Source organism: Nothobranchius furzeri, chromosome 2 (assembly GCF_043380555.1).
Source record: "Nothobranchius furzeri strain GRZ-AD chromosome 2, NfurGRZ-RIMD1, whole genome shotgun sequence".
Lineage (NCBI taxonomy): Eukaryota > Metazoa > Chordata > Actinopteri > Cyprinodontiformes > Nothobranchiidae > Nothobranchius > Nothobranchius furzeri.
Genome location: NC_091742.1, coordinates 89,108,369 through 89,127,924, shown reverse-complemented (window position 1 = coordinate 89,127,924; position 19,556 = coordinate 89,108,369). Strand labels below are relative to the sequence as shown.

At 43.0% G+C, this 19,556-nt stretch overlaps 1 protein-coding gene across 6 annotated transcripts; it reads right to left on the bottom strand.

The window, feature by feature from the left end:
- Positions 1 to 208: 208 nt before the first annotated feature.
- On the bottom strand, positions 209 to 19,051 carry LOC107376835 (cyclin-dependent kinase-like 2). 6 transcript variants are annotated; one of them, XR_011519136.1, is made up of 11 exons: positions 18,947 to 19,051; positions 12,415 to 12,593; positions 11,246 to 11,440; positions 10,851 to 11,029; positions 10,666 to 10,778; positions 10,453 to 10,592; positions 10,252 to 10,340; positions 7,224 to 7,317; positions 7,054 to 7,150; positions 433 to 2,172; positions 209 to 344 (listed from the first exon to the last, which is right to left on the bottom strand). XR_011519136.1 is itself a non-coding variant. In XM_070548306.1 (11 exons), the coding sequence occupies exons 2-10, from the start codon at positions 12,580 to 12,582 to the stop codon at positions 2,048 to 2,050; spliced, it is 1,200 nt and encodes a 399-aa protein (XP_070404407.1). In that variant the 5' UTR covers positions 12,583 to 12,593; positions 18,947 to 19,051; the 3' UTR covers positions 1,470 to 1,700; positions 2,029 to 2,047. The 6 variants fall into 6 exon arrangements, 4 of the variants coding, with proteins under 4 accessions (XP_070404407.1, XP_054603316.2, XP_015801632.3 ...); XM_070548306.1 differs by lacking the exon at positions 209 to 344 and having other exon boundaries at positions 1,470 to 1,700; positions 2,029 to 2,172; XM_054747341.2 differs by lacking the exon at positions 209 to 344 and having other exon boundaries at positions 1,735 to 2,172; positions 12,454 to 12,593.
- Positions 19,052 to 19,556: the final 505 nt, after the last annotated feature.

Sequence of the window (19,556 nt, the reverse complement as noted above, 5' to 3'; positions counted from 1 at the left end):
CCCTGCAGGAGGATGATGGTCTCCTTTTTGCTGGGAACATACGTGGCAACCTGAAATGTAGTCCTTGATGTCTTGAAACATAGAGGGCCACCAAAAACTGCGTTTAATCAGAGCAATAGTGCGCCCCACCCCCGGGTGAAGGGAAAACTTGCCTGTATGGGCCCAGTGGACCACCTTACCCCTGAGGGCCTGTGGCACATGCAGCCTGCCAGGAGGGCCATGTCTGGGACTGGGGTCATCTTTGTGTGCCTCCAACATCTGGTCTCTGATTCCCAGGTGACTCCACCCGCGATGCACGAAGGGTGAAGGATGGTGGAGGGTTCTGCTTCTTGGTCAGGGGTGTACTGTTTGGACAGGACGTCGGGCTTAGTGTTCTTTGAACCCGGGTGGTATGAGATCTGGAAGTTAAACCGGGAGAAAAACAAGTACCACCTGTACTGACGGGGGTTGAGCCTCTTTGCCTCCTTCAGGTAAACCAGATTCTTATGGTCCGTCCAGATAATGAAAGGTCTCTCGGTTCCCTCCAACCAGTGCAGCCACTCCTCGATGGCGAGCTTCACTGCCAGCAGCTCCCTGTCCCCGACGTCATACCAGCTCTCAGCCGGCGTCAAGTGGCGGGAGAAAAAGGCACATGGGTGGAGTCGATGATCTGTGGTGGAAACCTGGGAGAGCACAGCCCCGACTCCTGTGTCCGAGGCATCCACCTTGAGAGTGAACTGAAGTTTGCATTAAACCTGCATTCACTCCAAACGCAACCAAAATACTGCATGTACCTGAAAGAAAATCCACAAGTGAAAACAATTTTCATAATTGAAAACAAATTCAGGTGTTAAGGGGTTAAGAATAAACAGGAAGAGATGAGGCTGTTGTCCTTGAGGCTTTTCATAGTGTCAGAGGACATCAGGGGTTTATGGGTGGTGGAAGCAGAATGAATGGCATGTAGGGGGTAAAACGAGATTCGGGGATCTGTTTCTGTTTAATGTAACCACTGAAATTATTATGGAGACACTCACCTGAAAATGAGAAATTATTCAACCTAAACAAATGCACTTCCTTGACAATCCTGGCCATTCTGGGCAGAGAAAAGTGTAAAAAGAAAAAGAGACAACATGTATAGACAAGGAAATGGCCCGACAGACATGTTGGCGCACACGCTGTGTAGGAAGTTCAGGTAGACTTGGTTTGTGGCGCTGCTTTATGAATTTCAAACATGTTTGATTTTCTTGCAGCCACACTATTGCCAGTCAAGAGCTTGTCATGGGGTGTTAGTTGCTTCTTGTTAACACTGTGTAGACGACACAATACAACTTTACAACTCAGCCCAACATCAGAGTTTGTGACACAAGTTGAAAATCAGGTCAAAATGGAAATCACACAGTGTACGCACAGCTTAAACCTTTTTCTGTCTGTGTTATCTTACAGCCAGTGGTCACAACGACCCAAAAGCCAACTGTCCAGTCATCACCATGGAAACCAGCAACCAACGCACCAATCACAACACAACCATTTTTAAAAGAACCAATCACCAACCAGCATAACACAGCGGTCCAAAACCTGCTCTACTACTTGCTGGCCAATAGGGGGCAACCTGTGGCTACTTCTCAGCCAATGGGAGACCTCGGAGTGTCATCCAGCAGCGATGAATCAGCAGCAGTCTGGAGAGTCAGCTCCGTTTCCTCTGACGAATCCAGTGATGAGTCCTAGATTTAAATTATCAGTACATTTTAGACTCAGTTATTTTGTGGAATAAATTTAGATGCACTTTGTGTGTTTGAATGCAAAAATAAAAAAGATTTCAAAGAATCTTTATTCCTGATATTTTTCAAAGATATTTGCATCATGTTACGAATTTGATGTAACCAAATTTAAAACTGTTATAATACATATTAAGGACTTTAAACTGTCCATGAACTAACTGTTCAGATAAAAAGTACAATTTGACACTATAAATCAGTAAAAATCACACAAAACATAAAACTTTGATGTAGTTTTCAATATTTGTTATATTCACAACTTGAGATTTTTTACTTTAACAAAGGTTTTTCTTTCATTTTTGTGGTGTGTTTGTGTTGATGTTAGGTCCTTGTTGCTGTTGGACGTCTGACACCAAACTCGATGAAACTGGGTTTGTCTCTTTCCTCACGTTTCTGATAGAAGCTTTGTTGGGTTTACCTGAGAAAACACCAAAACAAAAATATTTTAATCATGTTTTGTTAAGCAGGTTTTGCTTCAGAATCACAAATATTACCTTATGATTGTCAAAATAAATGATTGATGACCTTTTGGATATTTGACTTACGTCATTGAACAGGATCAGATAGTTACATTGAAACATTTTTAGGTCCTTTTAAAACTTGTTTTGTGCTCAAATTTTATGCGCGTAACCCATCTAGACCTCAGTATTTAGCCAGTGTGTGGTTTGTTTGTACTTTGTGAGTAATACAGCAAAGACAACACAGGTACATTTAAGTAATATTTCCCTACTAGGTATGCTCCATATTGGCATATTGCTTTTTTACTGATATCCAGTATCCGATATTGCTAAACTCTTAATTTCCGATACCAATATAAACTGATAAATGCGGGTGGGCGGGCTCCCCCCCCCCCCCCCCCATGAAATAGAAAAAAATAAATGATTTAGGTTGCTAACATCAGAGCAGTTTCTTGCTATATGCCGACTACGCATAGGCAACATATGGCTACTAGGGCCCCCCCTAAGTCTTCATCCTTGCATGAGGATCAAAATAATTTGCCTATATTATTTAAATGATTAGAAATACCTTATTAGTATATAACAGAAAAATAAGCCGCAGTAAGATAACCGTTGTCTCTTTTGTGGCACATTTAACCCAAAATCGCTAGTTTCAGCTCCACTGTGTCACATGTTGGACGTCCATGGGAAGGCCATCCGCAGTTGGGCAGTGTTGTTCCTTAAATCATTCACTGAAGTAACGTTCGTGAACTTGTTTGTTTTTTGTGAACGTGAACTAAACTCCTCCTTGAACCGTCAACTTATCGTGGTGGAGGAGTTTGAGTGCCCTAATGATCCCACGAGCTATGTTGACTGGGGCACTTTGTACCCCTGGTAGGGTCTCCCATGACAAATTGGTCTTAGGTGAAGGGTGAGACAAAGAACGGTTCAGAAGATCTTTTATGGATGAACTATCAAAGAGTCGGAGAACCCGGCCCGGAGGGTTACCGGGGTCCCACCCTGGAGCCAGGCCTGGGGTTGGGGCCTGTGAGCGAGCGCCTGGTGGCCGGGCTTTCGCCCATGGGGCCCGGCCAGGCCCAGACCGAACCGGATACATGGGCTCATCCAACTGTGGACCCACCACCCGCAGGAGAAACATGAAGGGTCCGGTGCAGTGTGGATCGGGTGGCAGACCGAGGCGGGAGCTTTGGCGGTCCGATCCCCGGACAAGGAAACTGGTTTTTGGGACATGGAACGTCACCTCGCTGGTGGGGAAGGAGCAGGAGCTTGTGGCAGAGGTTGAGCGGTACCGGCTAGATATAGTCGGACTCACCTCGACACATAGCATTGGCTCTGGAACCCAAGTCCTTGAGAGGGGTTGGACACTCTCCTTTGCTGGAGTTGCTCCGTGTGAGAGGCGGAGGGCTGGGGTTGGCTTTTTGTTAGCCCCAGGACTCTCTGCCTGTGTGTTGGGGTTTACCCCGGGGGATGAGAGGGTAGCTTCCCTGCGCCTTCGGGTCGGGAACGGGTCCTGACTGTTGTTTGTGCTTATGGGCCAAATGTCAGTTCAGAGGACCCACCCTTTTTGCAGTCCCTGGGATGAGTGCTAGATAGTGCTCCATCAGGGGACTCCATTGTCCTGCTGGGGGACTTCAATGCTCGTGTGGGCAATGACAGCATGACCTGGAGGGGTGTGACTGGGAGGAACTGAAGTCGAGCGGTGATTCGTTATTGGACTTCTGTGCAAGCCGCAGTTTGGCCATAACGAACACCATGTTCGAACATAAGGATGCCCATCGGTACACTTGGTACCAGGGCAGCCTAGGTCGCAGGTCGATGATAGACTTTGTAGTCGTATCATCTGACCTGCGGCCGTATGTTTTGGACACCCGAGTGAAGAGATATGTTACATGGAGTAGCGGTCGGTGCAGCATCCATTATGCGGGAGGACAAACGTCATGGTGTGTTCCATTTACCCTGGAAAATGTACAATTGCACATAACATCGATTTTGGATGCACCCTTACAAGTTTATCTTGTAAAATAAACACGTTTCAACCACAGCTAATGTTGTTATCACAAGGTGCTGCTATTTTAAACCTAGAAATTGGTTTAAAAAACATTCTCTGACTTAGGGGAGGTGTTCCAAATCTCAAAACACAAGTCACAGAGTTGCACCAGTAATATTTAACTATTAATTAGTTTGCTTTGTTTTTAACAAATTCTTTTGTACTGAACTGAAATTTTTTCCCTTTGTGACCAAAGATCTAAAACATTTTCTTTACCTTTAGACAAGCACGTTAGACAATGTATTCACAAAATTTGAGAAGTGACTTAATTTATAGATAATTAAATGTTTCACAAACCATTGTAGCAGTGGCCAGACAGCTCGTTTTAGACGAGTACAATGCAACCCACACGGTTGTCTCCCTCAAGCAGAGGTGAGTAGAAAATTGTACTCTAGAAGTAGCACTACTTCTTAAAAATATTTTTACTCTAGTAAAAGTAAAAAGTAGCTGTCCAAAAAATACTCAAGTGGGAGTAAAAATACGTATTTGTTAAAATGCTACTCGAGTACTAACATCTAATTGAATGTTTGAATGATTTTTAGTAAAACTTATGTCAACAGGCAGACAAAAATAGTTATGGACTGGTTTTGGCATTTTAAAAACTAAAATGAAAGAAAATAATAGAAATAATCAACATAATTACAAAAAAGAAAAATTTAGGCAGAAGAAACTTTTTTCTGTCTATTTTTAACATATCATCAATGCCTACTATGTCTCTGTATATGTCTTTGAGTGCAGCCCTCTGCTAGAAAGGTGGAGGGCTACGCTCTCTGAGTGCTTTCTAGCTTTAATTAATCTTGCCTGAGTGAATTAACTTGAGACGTTTACTTTTAATATGAGAGGATATCACTACCATGTGTTTTGCTTGTATGTACTGATTAGTGATCATTTGTGGTGTGTTCATAAATAATCAAATGTATGGTTGTTCAATTCTAGTTTGGCAAAATAGGGGCCCCGGAACGACATCTTGCATAGGGCCCCCACAAAGCTAAAAACAGCTTTGGCTAATATCAAATATCATCAATACTTAAGCTTTAAAAATTATCTGTGCAAAGTTACAACGACTTCAATCTAAGTTAGTAACAGAAACAGCAGCTGAATGACATTCTCCCTGAGATAATCCTGACTAACGCTGTGTGATGCCTTTAGGCCTCAGATAATTATTAATTTCATGATGGGAAAAAGTTTCATTATTAAGTTAATAAATAATACAAGTGAACTAATGTTTAAAAGGGCTCAAATGTTTTAGGTTTTGAAAACGGATCAAAGTGAGACATCGCTGTTACACACAATCTTTGTTGTGATATTGTCTGCGAAACCCGACAGAGGGAGCGGAGCGTCCATAACTCAGACCTGTCACTTCCGTTTTGTCCGCTCTGGTTTGTTTACATTTATATTTTGGCAGAAATGGGGCACGCTCATTTTATTTTATACCAGGGGGATTCAATTCTGGGCCTGGAGGGCTGGTATCCAGAACGTTTTGGTTTGAACTCTGTTTCAACACCTCTGATTTCAATCAGCAGGTGATTAACAGGCTTCTGCAGAGCCTGATGAGCTGCTGCACAGGTGATTCAGCAACTGACTCAAGTGATTTACATCGGCCCTTGAAGACCGGAATTGAATACCCTTGCTTTATACGCTTGTGCCATGGAGAATATTTGTCTTTGTAAGTATCGATTTGTTTAGGGAATAATGTGGCGTGTGTTAACGTTAGTTGATAAAATGTAAGCAATATGAGCGTATGCATGCTAAGCTAGGCTAATTGCTAAGCGTGACACTAGACATTAGTCACTAATGTACTTTGTTTCTGTATATTGTAGTTATGGTGATAAAACATTTATAAAGATCTTCATTTAAGAAAATCAAGCATTGGGTGTGGATTCTGAGTGTTTTAGTTGGTTGTTTCCTGGCTAGCTACACACAGCTACGTGCTCTAAGGACAGCAGATTATCACAGGGCAAATTCCTAATTATTCACAAGTTGTGCCAAATAAAACTAAAATATATCAAACACGAAACCTCAGATCTGTCATATTTTGGAATTTTGAGAGAGAAGATGAAGCAGAAGAGTTTGATGTATAATACGTGCGTGGTATGTAAAAGTTACGTCACTTATGGGCTCGACACACGGGAGGCGACATCGCCTCTCCTCCATTCATTTTCAATGAGACATGTGCGACAAAGCGATAATCGCGGGTCTCTCTCCTACTAAGCGAAACGCGAAAAATGTGCGTGTGAAATTTTGCGCTCGTGCACGTGTCGTGCACGGACGACCCAGCGACGCAATCCCAGAAAGTTTAAACATTTTCAACTTTTCATCGCTGTCTCTCGGACGAGGACCAATCAACGGAGGTTTCATTCACTGACCAATGAGCGGACAGGATGCTCCGTACACCTCCGAGCAAACATGGAGGAGAAGTTGATTATTATTATGTTTTATGAAGTAAAATCAGAAGTAAGATTTCACATAACTCTAGCAGCACCTTGTGAAACATCATATCTACCACTTTATTAACTCTGAACCGCTTAAATAACCTTAATTCCCTCCAACCTGACACAGCCAAACAAAACAACGGAAGTTTCGATTTTGCCAGCTTTGCCGCTGGCCGCTGCCGCAGATCGCCTCCCGTGTGTCAGGTAATAAAAGCGACAGCGACAAATTTTGCTGATTGCGGTCGTTTGTCACCTCTCGTGTGTCGAGCCCATAAGGAGTAAAAACCAATACCAAAACCAATATCGGTAGATCGATAACATCGAGCATCCCATGTTACTACTACAAAAATGTGTCGATTTACCTTCTTTGAGGTCTGGCAGTGCTGAACCTCTTACATCCGGAAAATGAACATGTGGCTTGTTTTTGGCCTTTTCACTCATCAGTCTGTGTTCTGGTACCTGAAAAGGACAGAAAAGTGTTTATTTGGCTAAACCTTGCCAGTTGCAAACAAATACACACTCACTTCATTACCTGACAGGTGAAAGACCCTGTCACATGACCTGTTGTAAACTTCTGGACCTCTCGATCATAAGCGCCTCCATGTTGCTGTGGCTTATCACCACACCTGGAACCCACATGGACAGAAGTATGCTAGATTGCAAGCCAGACAATCTTTGAATTACAAGAATGAATTTAGGCTAATTTTGGTATCTAGAACTCAACCAGAACTCACAGATGCGTTGTAGATCTGATCAATGTCTGCTATGGTAAAGGTAAAGTAAAACAAACTCCGCCTTAAAAGACCTGACAGGTTATGTCTATGTTTAAATGTGTTTACCTGAGACTGTTGGTGCCAGGGTGAAAAGCTCCTCCCTGAAGGATGTGATCGTTGGCAGCTGGATTTTTGGTACTGAAGATGGAGTATGGAGGAATCAGAGACTGGGACGATGGCGGGAGCAGCATAAGATTTGAGGAGGATGTTCGAGGAGGAGAAGGTGTGGACAGTTGAGATTCATTTAAATCAAATCCACCAAAGTGGTGATGGCTGAAGTTTCTTGTTGAAGTCCTTTGGTCTACCAATACAGTTGGAATCAAATCTCTGGAGATGTTTATCTCTTTTTTGTCACTTTTTCTTTTAGCATCAGGTACAAATGTAGATTTCTGAGACCTGGGAGTCATGGAGGGCCTCATGTGGTCACTGAAAGATCTGGTCTTCGAAGGATCCTGTTTGGAGTGAGGAACTTTAAAGGACGTAGCACTTGACTCATCAGTGTCTTTCTGCTTATAAGTTGAGTTTCCAGAAACTTTCAAGGTCTGATTGTTGAATAGATTTGTTTTTGACTTCCTGAATCCAGAAAGAGGAGCTAAATCATCCTGATTCTCTTTGTCAGAGACTTTAAGGGTTTTCAGAACAGTGGTTCTCAGTGAGAGGTGTTTATTCAACACTTGGGTTGAAGTAATATTTTGTTCAGTGGCGACTTTGGGGTTGTGTAGTCTGGACGATTCTGGGTCTCCTCTTGAGGCTTGGGACAACAGGATTGAACCTGCTGGGGGTTCTGTCACTGGGTTCATCTTCAGGTATCCATGTTGTTTCCTAACACTGTTGTCTTCTAAGAGTGTGTTGTCTTTCAGAGTAAAATCATCCTTGGAAGCTTTAAAATGTGAGGTTCCTGTAGACAGGGCAGCCATGTTGAGGAGTGGACTGGATTTCATGATTACAGTGTAAGGCTGTTCAGAAAGATCTAAAGTCTGTGAAGGGATGGTTGGGTCTGCTTTGGGACCATCGTTGACGGTAGTCTTTATTGTTGTGGGGTTTTTGGGTAAAACCTTTGGGCTTAGGGAGGTTTTTTGCTCTGCGTCACTTCTCAGATTACTGGTCTGATGTTCTGATGAAGGACTTAGCTTGAGTGACCTTGTCTCATAAAGCATCATTGGAGAACCTAAATTTGATTCCAGAGCAGTTTTTGGAGATGAACGGAAACCTGGACTCTCTGTGTTTGAACTTATAGACATTTTCGACACTTTAATGTTTGGGTTGCTCCAGGTCTTCGCAAACTCTTGATTTGTCTCAGATTTAGAGAAACTCCTGTTCCTCATCATGTTCTTCTCAGCATTCAGACCACTAAAGTTTAAGTCTTTTACATTCTGAAGGAGGTTTTTTCTTGGATCTGGAGTCAAAACTCTTCCAAATTTGGGTTTTATTGCTAAGGAGTCTTTCTTCTTCTGACTTGTTATCTTGGAGTCCTCCTCGGACTTAGAATTAAAGCTCTTAGTGGAAACCTCTGACTCCTTCTCGGCCTCTGGTTTCTCAGGTTTGACTGAACATGGCTCTGTTTTTAGAGTTCCTTTATTGCCAGGTGTTTTGGGTAGTTTGGACCCGGAAGAGTCGATGGTATTATAAACTGAACTTCTTCTTGTTGGCACTAACTCCACCCTCTCAACATCTGACAGCTTTTCTTTAACTATTGACAGTGCCACAGTCTCCCCCTCACCTCATGTCAAGAGTCTGGGTGTCATTCTCGACAGCTCCCTTTCTTTTCAGGCTCACATTAATAACATAATTCGGTCAGCATACTTCCATCTACGTTCCATAAACCGTCTTCGTCCCTCACTGACCCCTCACACTGCCGCCATTCTCGTCCACAGCCTCGTCACCTCCCGTCTCGACTATTGCAATTCACTTCTTTATGGTCTCCCCAACAAACTCCTTCATAAACTGCAACTGGTCCAGAATTCAGCAGCCCGTATTATCACCAGAACCCCTTCCTTTCACCACATCACGCCGGTTCTCCAGCAGCTCCACTGGCTCCCAGTTAAATTCAGGCCCATCTTCAAAATTCTCCTCCATACCTTCAAAGCAATCCACAACCTCTCTCCTCCATATATCTCAGACCTTATAAGTATTCACACCCCGTCCCGTTCACTCAGATCTTCTTCTTCCATCCATCTTGCGGTTCCTTCTGCCCGTCTCGCTACCATGGGGAGCAGAGCTTTCAGCCGCTCTGCTCCTCGACTCTGGAACTCACTTCCCCCAGACATCAGGAACATCGACAGTTTTACCCTTTTCCAATCAAAACTCAAAACACATATGTTTAAATCTGCCTACAACCTCTGATTTTATTGAAATGTTTCTCTCTGTTTTTTCTTCTTTGGGTTTTATTATTGTTTTATTGTATTTTATTACGTGTTTTGTGTAAAGTGACCTTGGGTGTCCTGAAAGGCACTTTTAAATAAAATGTATTATTATTATTATTATTATGAATGTGTTTAGATACCTGTGAAGGTTGTTTTCCCTTCATTTTCTCTATTTTGTCCTTGTTTACTTTCTCATCCATGTCTTCAGGATGTTTCTTGTCCTTGCCTCGACTGTTTTTCTCATCCACCTTACTCCTCTCTTGTCCTGGGCTTCTGGTTATTTTTGGAAGGGTAGAATTTTCTATGTGCTCTTTTTGGATTTTAGCATTTAACTGCTCCAAAAATCTGTGTAGATGAAGAGAAAACCAAGACATTTTCTAAAACACAATAGACCAACTCAAGTGGTATCTAGTAGTGGATGTACCTGATGTGGAAAGAGTCTTGAGTGAAGAAAAGATGATCTAAAAGCTCTGAACACTGAGCTCGTCCTTCTGGGTCCATATCTAGACACCTCTGAGAGACAATCAATTGCACTGATGATATACCTCTTCCTCTGACTGCCAACTGAGGTGAAATATTGAGAGATCATCTTAAACTAAAGAAGCAAAACAGCTGTTAGCTGTACCTGAGCCACATCCAGGGCATTTTGAGTGATTGAGGGGAATCGCTGCTGAAGTGGGACTGTGCTTGAACTCTCAGGCAGCTTGACTCCAGAAAATATGGGATTTCTGTAGAATAGCTCCTGATGATGAGTCACCAGGTTACCTGGAGCAAAGAAGACTTAAGTTAGAATTGTGGGATTAAGCAAAATCTTCATGGAGAAGCTTTAAGGGCATACCAAAGCACTTGACGATGTGGTATATTTGGTCAAGGTCCGAGTCTCCAGGAAACAGAGGCTGTCCCGTTAATACTTCTATCAACAGACAACCCAGAGCCCAAACATCTACAGGTCTATCAACAAAACATTGTTAGGGGCTTCAATGAAAACAACCAACATTCTTAGGTCTGTGCAAACAGACTCACTTGCCATACTTGATGTCTCCCACCAGCAGTTCGGGGGCTCTATACCATCGAGTAGCTACGTAGTCGGTGTAGACTTCAGATGGCGATGCAATGGTTCGAGCAAAGCCAAAATCACACAGTTTGACCACACCCTCCTGAGAGATGAGGATGTTCTCGGGTTTGATGTCACGGTGGATGACCTGGGATGGTAAAAAAAAAAAAAAAAAAAGCTAGAGGACAGAGTGTTGACCCGAAACCAATTATAGTTTCATTACAGGACGAGTAAATGTAATTAAACCAGGGCTTACGTGGCATTCCCAACAGCCCAACACAAACTTTGGTTTCAAGCTGGGTCATTTTAATTACAACATAGAATATTTTAGAACATTTCCTGACAGTCTATAACTTGTTCTCACATTCTGTTGGTGGCAAAATGTGGCAGCTCTCAGGATCTGGAACATGTACTGTCGGCATGTGTTGAGGTCCAAACCATTTGGGTTTTGTTCCAAATCCTCCAAAAGTGTTCGATCCACAAACTCGAAGACCAGATACCAGCGACGGCGACGCTTCCACACCATAAGCAGATTCACCAGGTTGTCATGACGGAGTTGCTTTAGGATAGAAACAGTAGACCAGCGTTATTCAATTCCAGTCCTGGAGGGCCGGTATCCAGCACGTTTTGGCTTTAACCCTGCTTCAACATGCCTGATTTCCATCAGCAGGTGATCAACAGGCTCCTGCAGAGCCTGATGAGCTGCTGCACAGGTGATTCAACCACTAAATCTCCTGTTGGAGCAGAGAAACCACTTAAAACGTGCTGCATACTTGCCTTCGAGGCCCGGAATTGAATAGCGGTGCAGTAGACATGAGGACAATGACCACCCCTGCTAGATAGGGCCATAGGGTAATGGACTGGGACATTCTATTGGTATACAACTATTACTTTTACAGAACTACATTTATCTTAAGCCAACATTTAAACCTGTATTATTTCAATCTAGAACACAAGGCTTGGATTGAGTTGGCTTGGTCTGAACCAAAAAAAAAGTAAAAGACTGAACATTCTTTGGTGAAAACTGTCATTTTCTAGCCTGGCTTGTCAGACTCACCCTCTGTGTATTCTACTCAGAGGCAGAGAGTACCATGAGGGGTGGGACTAGCAAGCTCAAAATAACCAATCAGGAAAAAGACATCTTCTTCACTGCTATGAAAAACCGAGCATTGTACGCTACTCAGTGCTGATTGATTGATGTTAGAATTCTCAGGGGGTGTGGTTATTTGAATGGGAGGATAACCAGGACCCTTTGCTTACCGTAAGGCAGCACTAGCATGGCTGGCTAGGCTAGTCATTTTCTACATATTGATGCAAAATGTGCCTTTGTTTACATCCTACATACATGAGTTTACATTAGTCAAACACCAGCTCTATCTTCTGTCAGTGTTTCTTCTCCGTGATCTAAATGTGAGAATCTGACACTGAGGTCTTTGTGGTTGGCTGACTGTCGGGTTTCAGACTCACACAGACCTCCATGCGCTCATTTAATCACTGATAGGCTGATCAGATCATGGATTGATCAACAGGTACCCTGAGAAGCTTTATTTCCCTGAGTGCGATCTTCTTCACCGTCTTATCCTCATCAGAGTCCATAAATTTCTTGATGGCGACAAGGCGACCAGATTCCCGGTGGCGACACTTGAGCACAGTGCCGTAGCTGCCCTCCCCGACTGGACCCAGTGACTCGTAACTCTCCATCTGACTTTATCCTGAAATGACAAGAAAATTCCTTCAAACTGGGTTTTCTTCATTAGGAGAATGAAAGGAATTAAATCTGTTACTGGTTTTTTTTACTGGTGTTGAGCCACATTCACACTTCATACCCAGCAGCAGTCACCTTGGCTACAGAAGGTATACGACTTTTCTGTAGTTCCTGCTATTACACATAAACATTAGTTGGTGTTTCAGGAACTAAATGGTTACTGAAACGCCCTAAAAATGCCCAACTTAATAAACCAATGTCACTGATAATACAGTAATATGCAAATGTTGGAACTAACCAGTCAAACCTGAGTTAGACCTCCAACATGCTCCTCTAATCTCAGTGATTACAAGGAGGGGGGTTCATGTGCACAAAGGTCAGGCACATCTTTAACAAAATAACAAAACTTGACTATTGCAGATACTTTACACTTCTCTGAGGTGAAGAATCTTTATTAAATCCACATTTTCTTCTTTTATAAAGGAGTCTCAACATCTTCTTTGGACTTCAGCTGCTTTTTCACAGCACATTCTCACACCCGTAGCGGCAAAAACCGCCAAGGGTGACCAAGCGTTTGTTTCCGACGCGTCAGGAGCACCAACACGTTGGGAGGTGATGTGCCGTGCTAGAGCGTCGCTTTCTGACGCCCACGGTAAAACGGAGATTTCACCGAATAGTGACCTTTTCCCTCTCCCATCCTAACCTTAACCATCTTGCACTGATGTATCGTTCCTCTCAAACACGGTTAACGGGAAATTTGGAATGAGAAACAGGGTTAAGGTTAGGATGGGGGTGAGGGGAAGGTTAAACCGCTAGAGGTTAAATGTCGGTGAAATCTCCATTTTACCGTGGCCATCGGAAAGTGACGCCCTGGCATACGCGTTGCCTCCCGACACGTTGGGGCTCCCGACGCGTCGAAAACAAACGCTTGGTCACCCTTCGTCAGTTTTAGCCGCTTCGGGCGTGAGAATGTGTCGTTTTATATGTAGATTTAATCTTTGTACCTGAACTTTTTCGCTTGAGTTTTAGACTCTGAACTGAGTCATTCATGTATTAATAGTCTCTATAACTCAAGGGATGAGCCAACAGTAAATAACACAAACTCCTACACATCCTCCTGTTTTAGGACAGCCGGTCCTGACTTCCATAAGCTCAGAGGTGACTGAGCCTCACCTGCAGTAGTTCCTAGGCCCTCAGACGGTATTCTTCTTTAATTAAGCCTTTAGGCGCCATAGTTTGTTCAGTAAAATAGGATTTTTTTATATCACTATTCAAAGAGCTTGTAGCTTACATCTGGTTAGAGATAGAGGAATATTGTAAATTAGAAAAATCTTCAGTATGAGCCAAATTTTGTGATAGGAACAAATTCACTCACGTAATTTGAATATTATGATGTCATTAGGTGGCAGCCATATTGCATTGCATCACATTAGCAGATTTTTGTTGTTTTTTTATGTTTTTATCTTATTTTCTTAGTGTTGTTATTGTTTATAATACATATATAAATTCCTTTGTAGACATATATAACTATGTATATGTATATATATATATAATATTTATTACTTTATTGGTATTTTGTTGTGTTTATTGCGTATCAATCAAGAACACTGTTTGTGGTGCTTCAGTGTCATGAACACATTTCACTCATCCCTTCTTTGGTTTATTTTGTTTATAATTGTTTTATATATATTATATTATATTATATTATATTATATTATGTTATATTATATTATATTTTATATATATATATATATATATATATATATATATATATATATATATATATATATATATATATATATATATATATATATATATATATATAAAATCCTCAATCTCTGGCTTTTCCACAAGCCCCATGCAGAACTGAATGGCAACGAACGCTTTCATTTCTGGGACAGTTACATCGTACCAGCTAGATCAGGAGCTAGATTTCAGTTCCGCCCTCTCTACTGGTGGGCATATCGGTTAGTTTCAGTTGTGATGAGGGTCCAGAATTCCTCATCCAAAAAAACTGACAGAAAATCAATGTGTTCTGAATTTGACAGATCCCTGTCTCCACAGTAACCAACTGGCTCATCAAAACGTCTGATCCACTTGGAATACTGTTTTTCTCCCAAACTAACCCAGCCATCATCATTATTATTGTCACTGAGGCTGTGTTGGGCCACCCCCTTCTAGCAGTGATTTTTTTCCCCCGCGGTTCCTCCCCCTCCTGCTGCATTTCCCGCGGTTTACACCCCCGGGGCTGAATCGATCACCAGCAGAGTTTTCTCCGGCCCATCACCGCCACCACATCCCCCTGCTGCTTGTCGCAATTCTGCGACTTTGGCACTTAAGGGGTTACATCTGTTTAAACCCACCTCTGACCTCTGACCTCTGACTTCAAAATTGTCTTGAATTTATTTACCATCTGTTCCATTTTTATCTAGACTGATATTTTACAACAGAGCTGCTTCATTAATTTATTTGTTTAATGTATCTTGAGACCTCTGTTAATAATAATAATAATAATACATTTTATTTCAAAGCGCCTTTCAGGACACCCAAGGTCACTTTACACAAAACACGTAATAAAATACAATAAAACAATAATAAAACCCAAAGAAGAAAAAACAGAGAGAAACATTTCAATAAAATCAGAGGTTGTAGGCAGATTTAAACATATGTGTTTTGAGTTTTGATTGGAAAAGGGTAAAACTGTCGATGTTCCTGATGTCTGGGGGAAGTGAGTTCCAGAGTCGAGGAGCAGAGCGGCTGAAAGCTCTGCTCCCCATGGTAGCGAGACGGGCAGAAGGAACCGCAAGATGGATGGAAGAAGAAGATCTGAGTGAACGGGACGGGGTGTGAATACTTATAAGGTCTGAGATATATGGAGGAGAGAGGTTGTGGATTGCTTTGAAGGTATGGAGGAGAATTTTGAAGATGGACCTGAATTTAACTGGGAGCCAGTGGAGCTGCTGGAGAACCGGCGTGATGTGGTGAAAGGAAGGGGTTCTGGTGATAATACGGGCTGCTGAATTCTGGACCAGTTGCAGTTTATGAAGGACTTTGTTGGGGAGACCATAAAGAAGTGAATTGCAATAGTCGAGACGGGAGGTGACGAGGCTGTGGACGAGAATGGCGGCAGTGTGAGGGGTCAGTGAGGGACGAAGACGGTTTATGGAACGTAGATGGAAGTATGCTGACCGAATTAAGTTATTAATGTGAGCCTGAAAAGAAAGGGAGCTGTCGAGAATGACACCCAGACTCTTGACATGAGGTGAGGGGGAGACTGTGGCACTGTCAATAGTTAAAGAAAAGCTGTCAGATGTTGAGAGGGTGGAGTTAGTGCCAACTAGAAGAAGTTCAGTTTTATTGCCGTTGAGTTTGAGGAAATTAGAGGTGAACCATGATTTGATTTCAGAGAGGCAGAGTGTAAGGGAGGATGGTGGGAGAGTTGAGTTGGGCTTACTGGAAATGTAGAGCTGGGTGTCATCTGCAAAGCAGTGAAACTGGATATTGAATTTGCGGAAGATTTTGCCGATAGGGAGGAGATATACTATGAAGAGGAGGGGCCCCAGGACAGAGCCCTGGGGCACACCTGACTTGACTGGGGAGGGTTCTGAGGTAAAGGATTTTAACTGGATGAACTGAGTGCGGCCAGTAAGGTAAGATTGAAACCAGCGGAGGGGGGTGTGAGTGATGCCTAAGGAATAGAGTCTATTAAGGAGGATGGGATGAGAAATGGTGTCAAAGGCCGCACTCAGATCGAGGAGAATAAGAATAGAGATTAAACCAGAATCAGCAGCAATGAGTAGGTCGTTAGTGATCTTGATGAGAGCTGTTTCTGTGCTGTGGTGGGGACGGAAGCCAGACTGAAACTGTTCATAAAGGTTATTGCGGGTGAGATGTGAATGGAGCTGAGATGCAACTGTTTTCTCAAGGACTTTGGAAATGAAGGGAAGATGGGAAATGGGACGGAGGTTATTGAAATCATTGGGATCTAAACCAGGTTTTTTTAGAATAGGGCTGACTGAAGCGGATTTGAATAGGGATGGGACCGTACCAGAGGATAGTGAGGAATGAATAATGGCTGTTATAAAAGGGAGCAGAGAAGAAAGGCAGGATTTAACTAAAACAGTTGGAATAGGGTCCAGTTGACAGGTGGAAGGTTTGGATTTGGTGATGTAATCTAATATTTCTGAGGGATGGGGAAGTTCAAAGGAGGAGAACGGAATGGTGGGTTCAAATAAATCAGGAGAGGGAGGGGAGGAATGAGGTAAAGAGAGATGGATTCTATTGACCTTCTCATTAAAAAACTGAAGGAGAGAGTTACAGGTTTCTGAAGAGTAAAGATGGATGGGTAAGGAGTCGGGAGGCTGAAAAATGCTGTTCATGATGGAAAATAATGTTTTAGTGTTGCTGGAGTTGGACGAGATGAGACCGGAGTAATACTGAGATTTGGCATGGGAGATGGAGTCCTTGTAGAGAGAAATCTGAGCAGAATATAAGTCTTTATGGATGGTGAGACCGGTTTTCTTGTAGAGTCTTTCAAGCCTCCGGTTGGTAGCTTTCAAGGAGCGAAGGGCAGGGGTGAACCATGGAGCAGACCGAGTAAAATATACAGAGCGGGATTTGATGGGAGCAAATGAATTAAGGATAGAAACCAGACCGTTATTGTACTGAATGACAAGATCATCGGGAGTAGAGGACAAATTAGGGGTCAAGGTGGCAAAACTGGAGGACAGGGAGGCTAGATCAATGTCCTTAATATTACGAAAAGAAATGATACGTGGTGACTTGATGATGGAGAGACGGAGGGGAACAGAAAAGGAGATGAGGAAGTGGTCCGTGAAAGGGAGCGGGTCAGCTGTACAGTTGGAGGGGGTCAGGCCGGAGCAGCAGATTAAATCCAGGGTGTGACCTTTAATGTGAGTGGGAAAATTGGCATATTGATGAAAACTGAGGCTGTCCAAAGATGAGGAGAAGTCTTTGCTGAGGGGGAGGGCCATATTGTCCATATGAATATTAAAATCACCAAGTAAAATTACATTTGGGGAAAGGGCGGACAGATGGGATAAAAGAGCAGAGAGTTCATTTAAAAACTCAGGGCTGAACTTGGGGGGACGATAAACAGTGACAATTATTGTGGGGGTCGGGCCGGAGAGTTGACAGGCGAGGCATTCCAGAGTGGTGAGAGGCGGAAGGTTTACCGGAAGGACCTTCCAAGTCTCGCGATACAGTATCGCGAGACCACCGCCGCGGCCCGACCCACGGGGTTTGGAGAGGTAAACAAATCCGGGAGGAGTACAGTCATTGAGTTGTGAGAAATCGCTGGGTTGTTGCCATGTTTCGTTCAGACAAAGAAAGTCTAGCTTATGGTCACTGATGGTATCTTGGAGGAGATGTCCTTTACCAGAGAGGGAGCGAATGTTGAGAAGACCAAAATTAGCAGTGCGGAAGTCCCTGGCGACAGGAGCATTAGTCCGACTAGCCAGCCGGGCTAACACGCTGGAGTCGGCAGCTCGGCAGGTATTCCTGGGTAGCCGCCGGCTAGTCGTGGACCAGAAGGAGGGTATTCCTTTGGAGCCGTCGAGATGGAGGTTCCGCCGGGACCCCCGATGGATATACCGACGGCGAGGCTGGAAGGTGATGTCGGGGAAGAGGCACAGAGCTGGTGGTGGAGATCCGGAGTAGCGAAAGCGGAGGTTGAAGAGCTCCGCCGCCGAGTACTGGAGAAGGCCATCCACGGACAGAAGAATGAGCGACAGGATGATCCAGGCCAGTGCGAGGCACAGAGAAATCCTGCTGGACCACATTATGGAGTGGAGCAGGGAGGTGGTGATGTGCAACCAGAACGCAAGCTGAGCAGGTAGGTGAAAATGAGTTTTCACCGACACAGGGATGTGACCAGGGTGAAAAAGAAGAAAAAAAAATACAAAAAGTTTGTTTGCCAGCGAGCAGCGGCAGCGAGACGCGCCAGCGTTCACTCAACCGTAAACACAAAATTAAATGTGCTTCATCAATAAAACTGGTGTGGTAGGACATTTGGCAAAAACACAAAAGGACCATTTTAAACAGGATCTTCAAACAGTTTATTCTGTTATGAAAGCTGAATGATAAATCATCCATCCATTCATTTTCAGTACCCGCTTGTCCATGCAGGGTCATGGGGAATGATTAATCAAAAACCTTTTATTCTAATGTAATTATTATGAAAGCTGTAAAAATGTTAAACTTAAACAATAAGCTGAGTTACAAACTTTGCTAACCCCTTTTATGAATCTGTTATCAAAATGTTCATATTTAATAACAAAACATTAGACCGGGTTATAATTATCAGTCATTGTGACAACATAAACATAAAGACACACCGACCTCTCAGCTGAGCCGCTCTGATCCACTAACGTAAACACCAGAGGGTTGTGTGGGAACGTGGAGAATCAGGGAACATGATCCGACAGCAGTGTGTGTTTGTCAGCTGAGGCATCGCCATGGTAACAACCACCCACCCACTGTTTAATTTTTAACTTGATGTTTGTTCACCAGAGTGGCTGAGGTGCCGCTTTAGGAGCGGAGCATTTAAATTAAACACATTGTATTTATTCTCGTTTAACACACTTTTTGTTTTCTAATCGAGTTTAGCTCCCCCTGAGAGATGATTGATATTATTGATCACAACGGATCCGATTCACCTGCACCATAACGCTAAAGGCGAGCCGCTTCTGTCACACGTGTGATCTCCCGCTTTTTTTTTATTTAGATGAACTGCTTTTAAAATCAGTTTAGTTTTAATAAAATTGGTGTATCAACTTTAGTGGGATGTTTGCTTTGTGATTTGACACTAAATTAATAAACTGAATTCAATTCCGTATCAGCGGTAATTTGAATAAAATATAGTTTTAGTCCAATACTTTTAATTTTAGTCACAATTTAATCGACTAAAATATATGAATTTTTATTCTGATGAGGAATGCTCCGACATTAC

Coding starts and splice junctions, on each gene's coding strand:
- LOC107376835 (XM_070548306.1), bottom strand. CDS start 12,582: ATGGAGAGTTACGAGTCACTGGGTCCAGTCGGGGAGGGCAGCTACGGC. Junction 10,779..10,850: donor GGAGACATCAAGTATGGCAA/GTGAGTCTGTTT, acceptor TTTTGTTGATAG/ACCTGTAGATGTTTGGGCTC. Junction 7,151..7,223: donor CAGGGTCTTTCACCTGTCAG/GTAATGAAGTGA, acceptor TGTCCTTTTCAG/GTACCAGAACACAGACTGAT.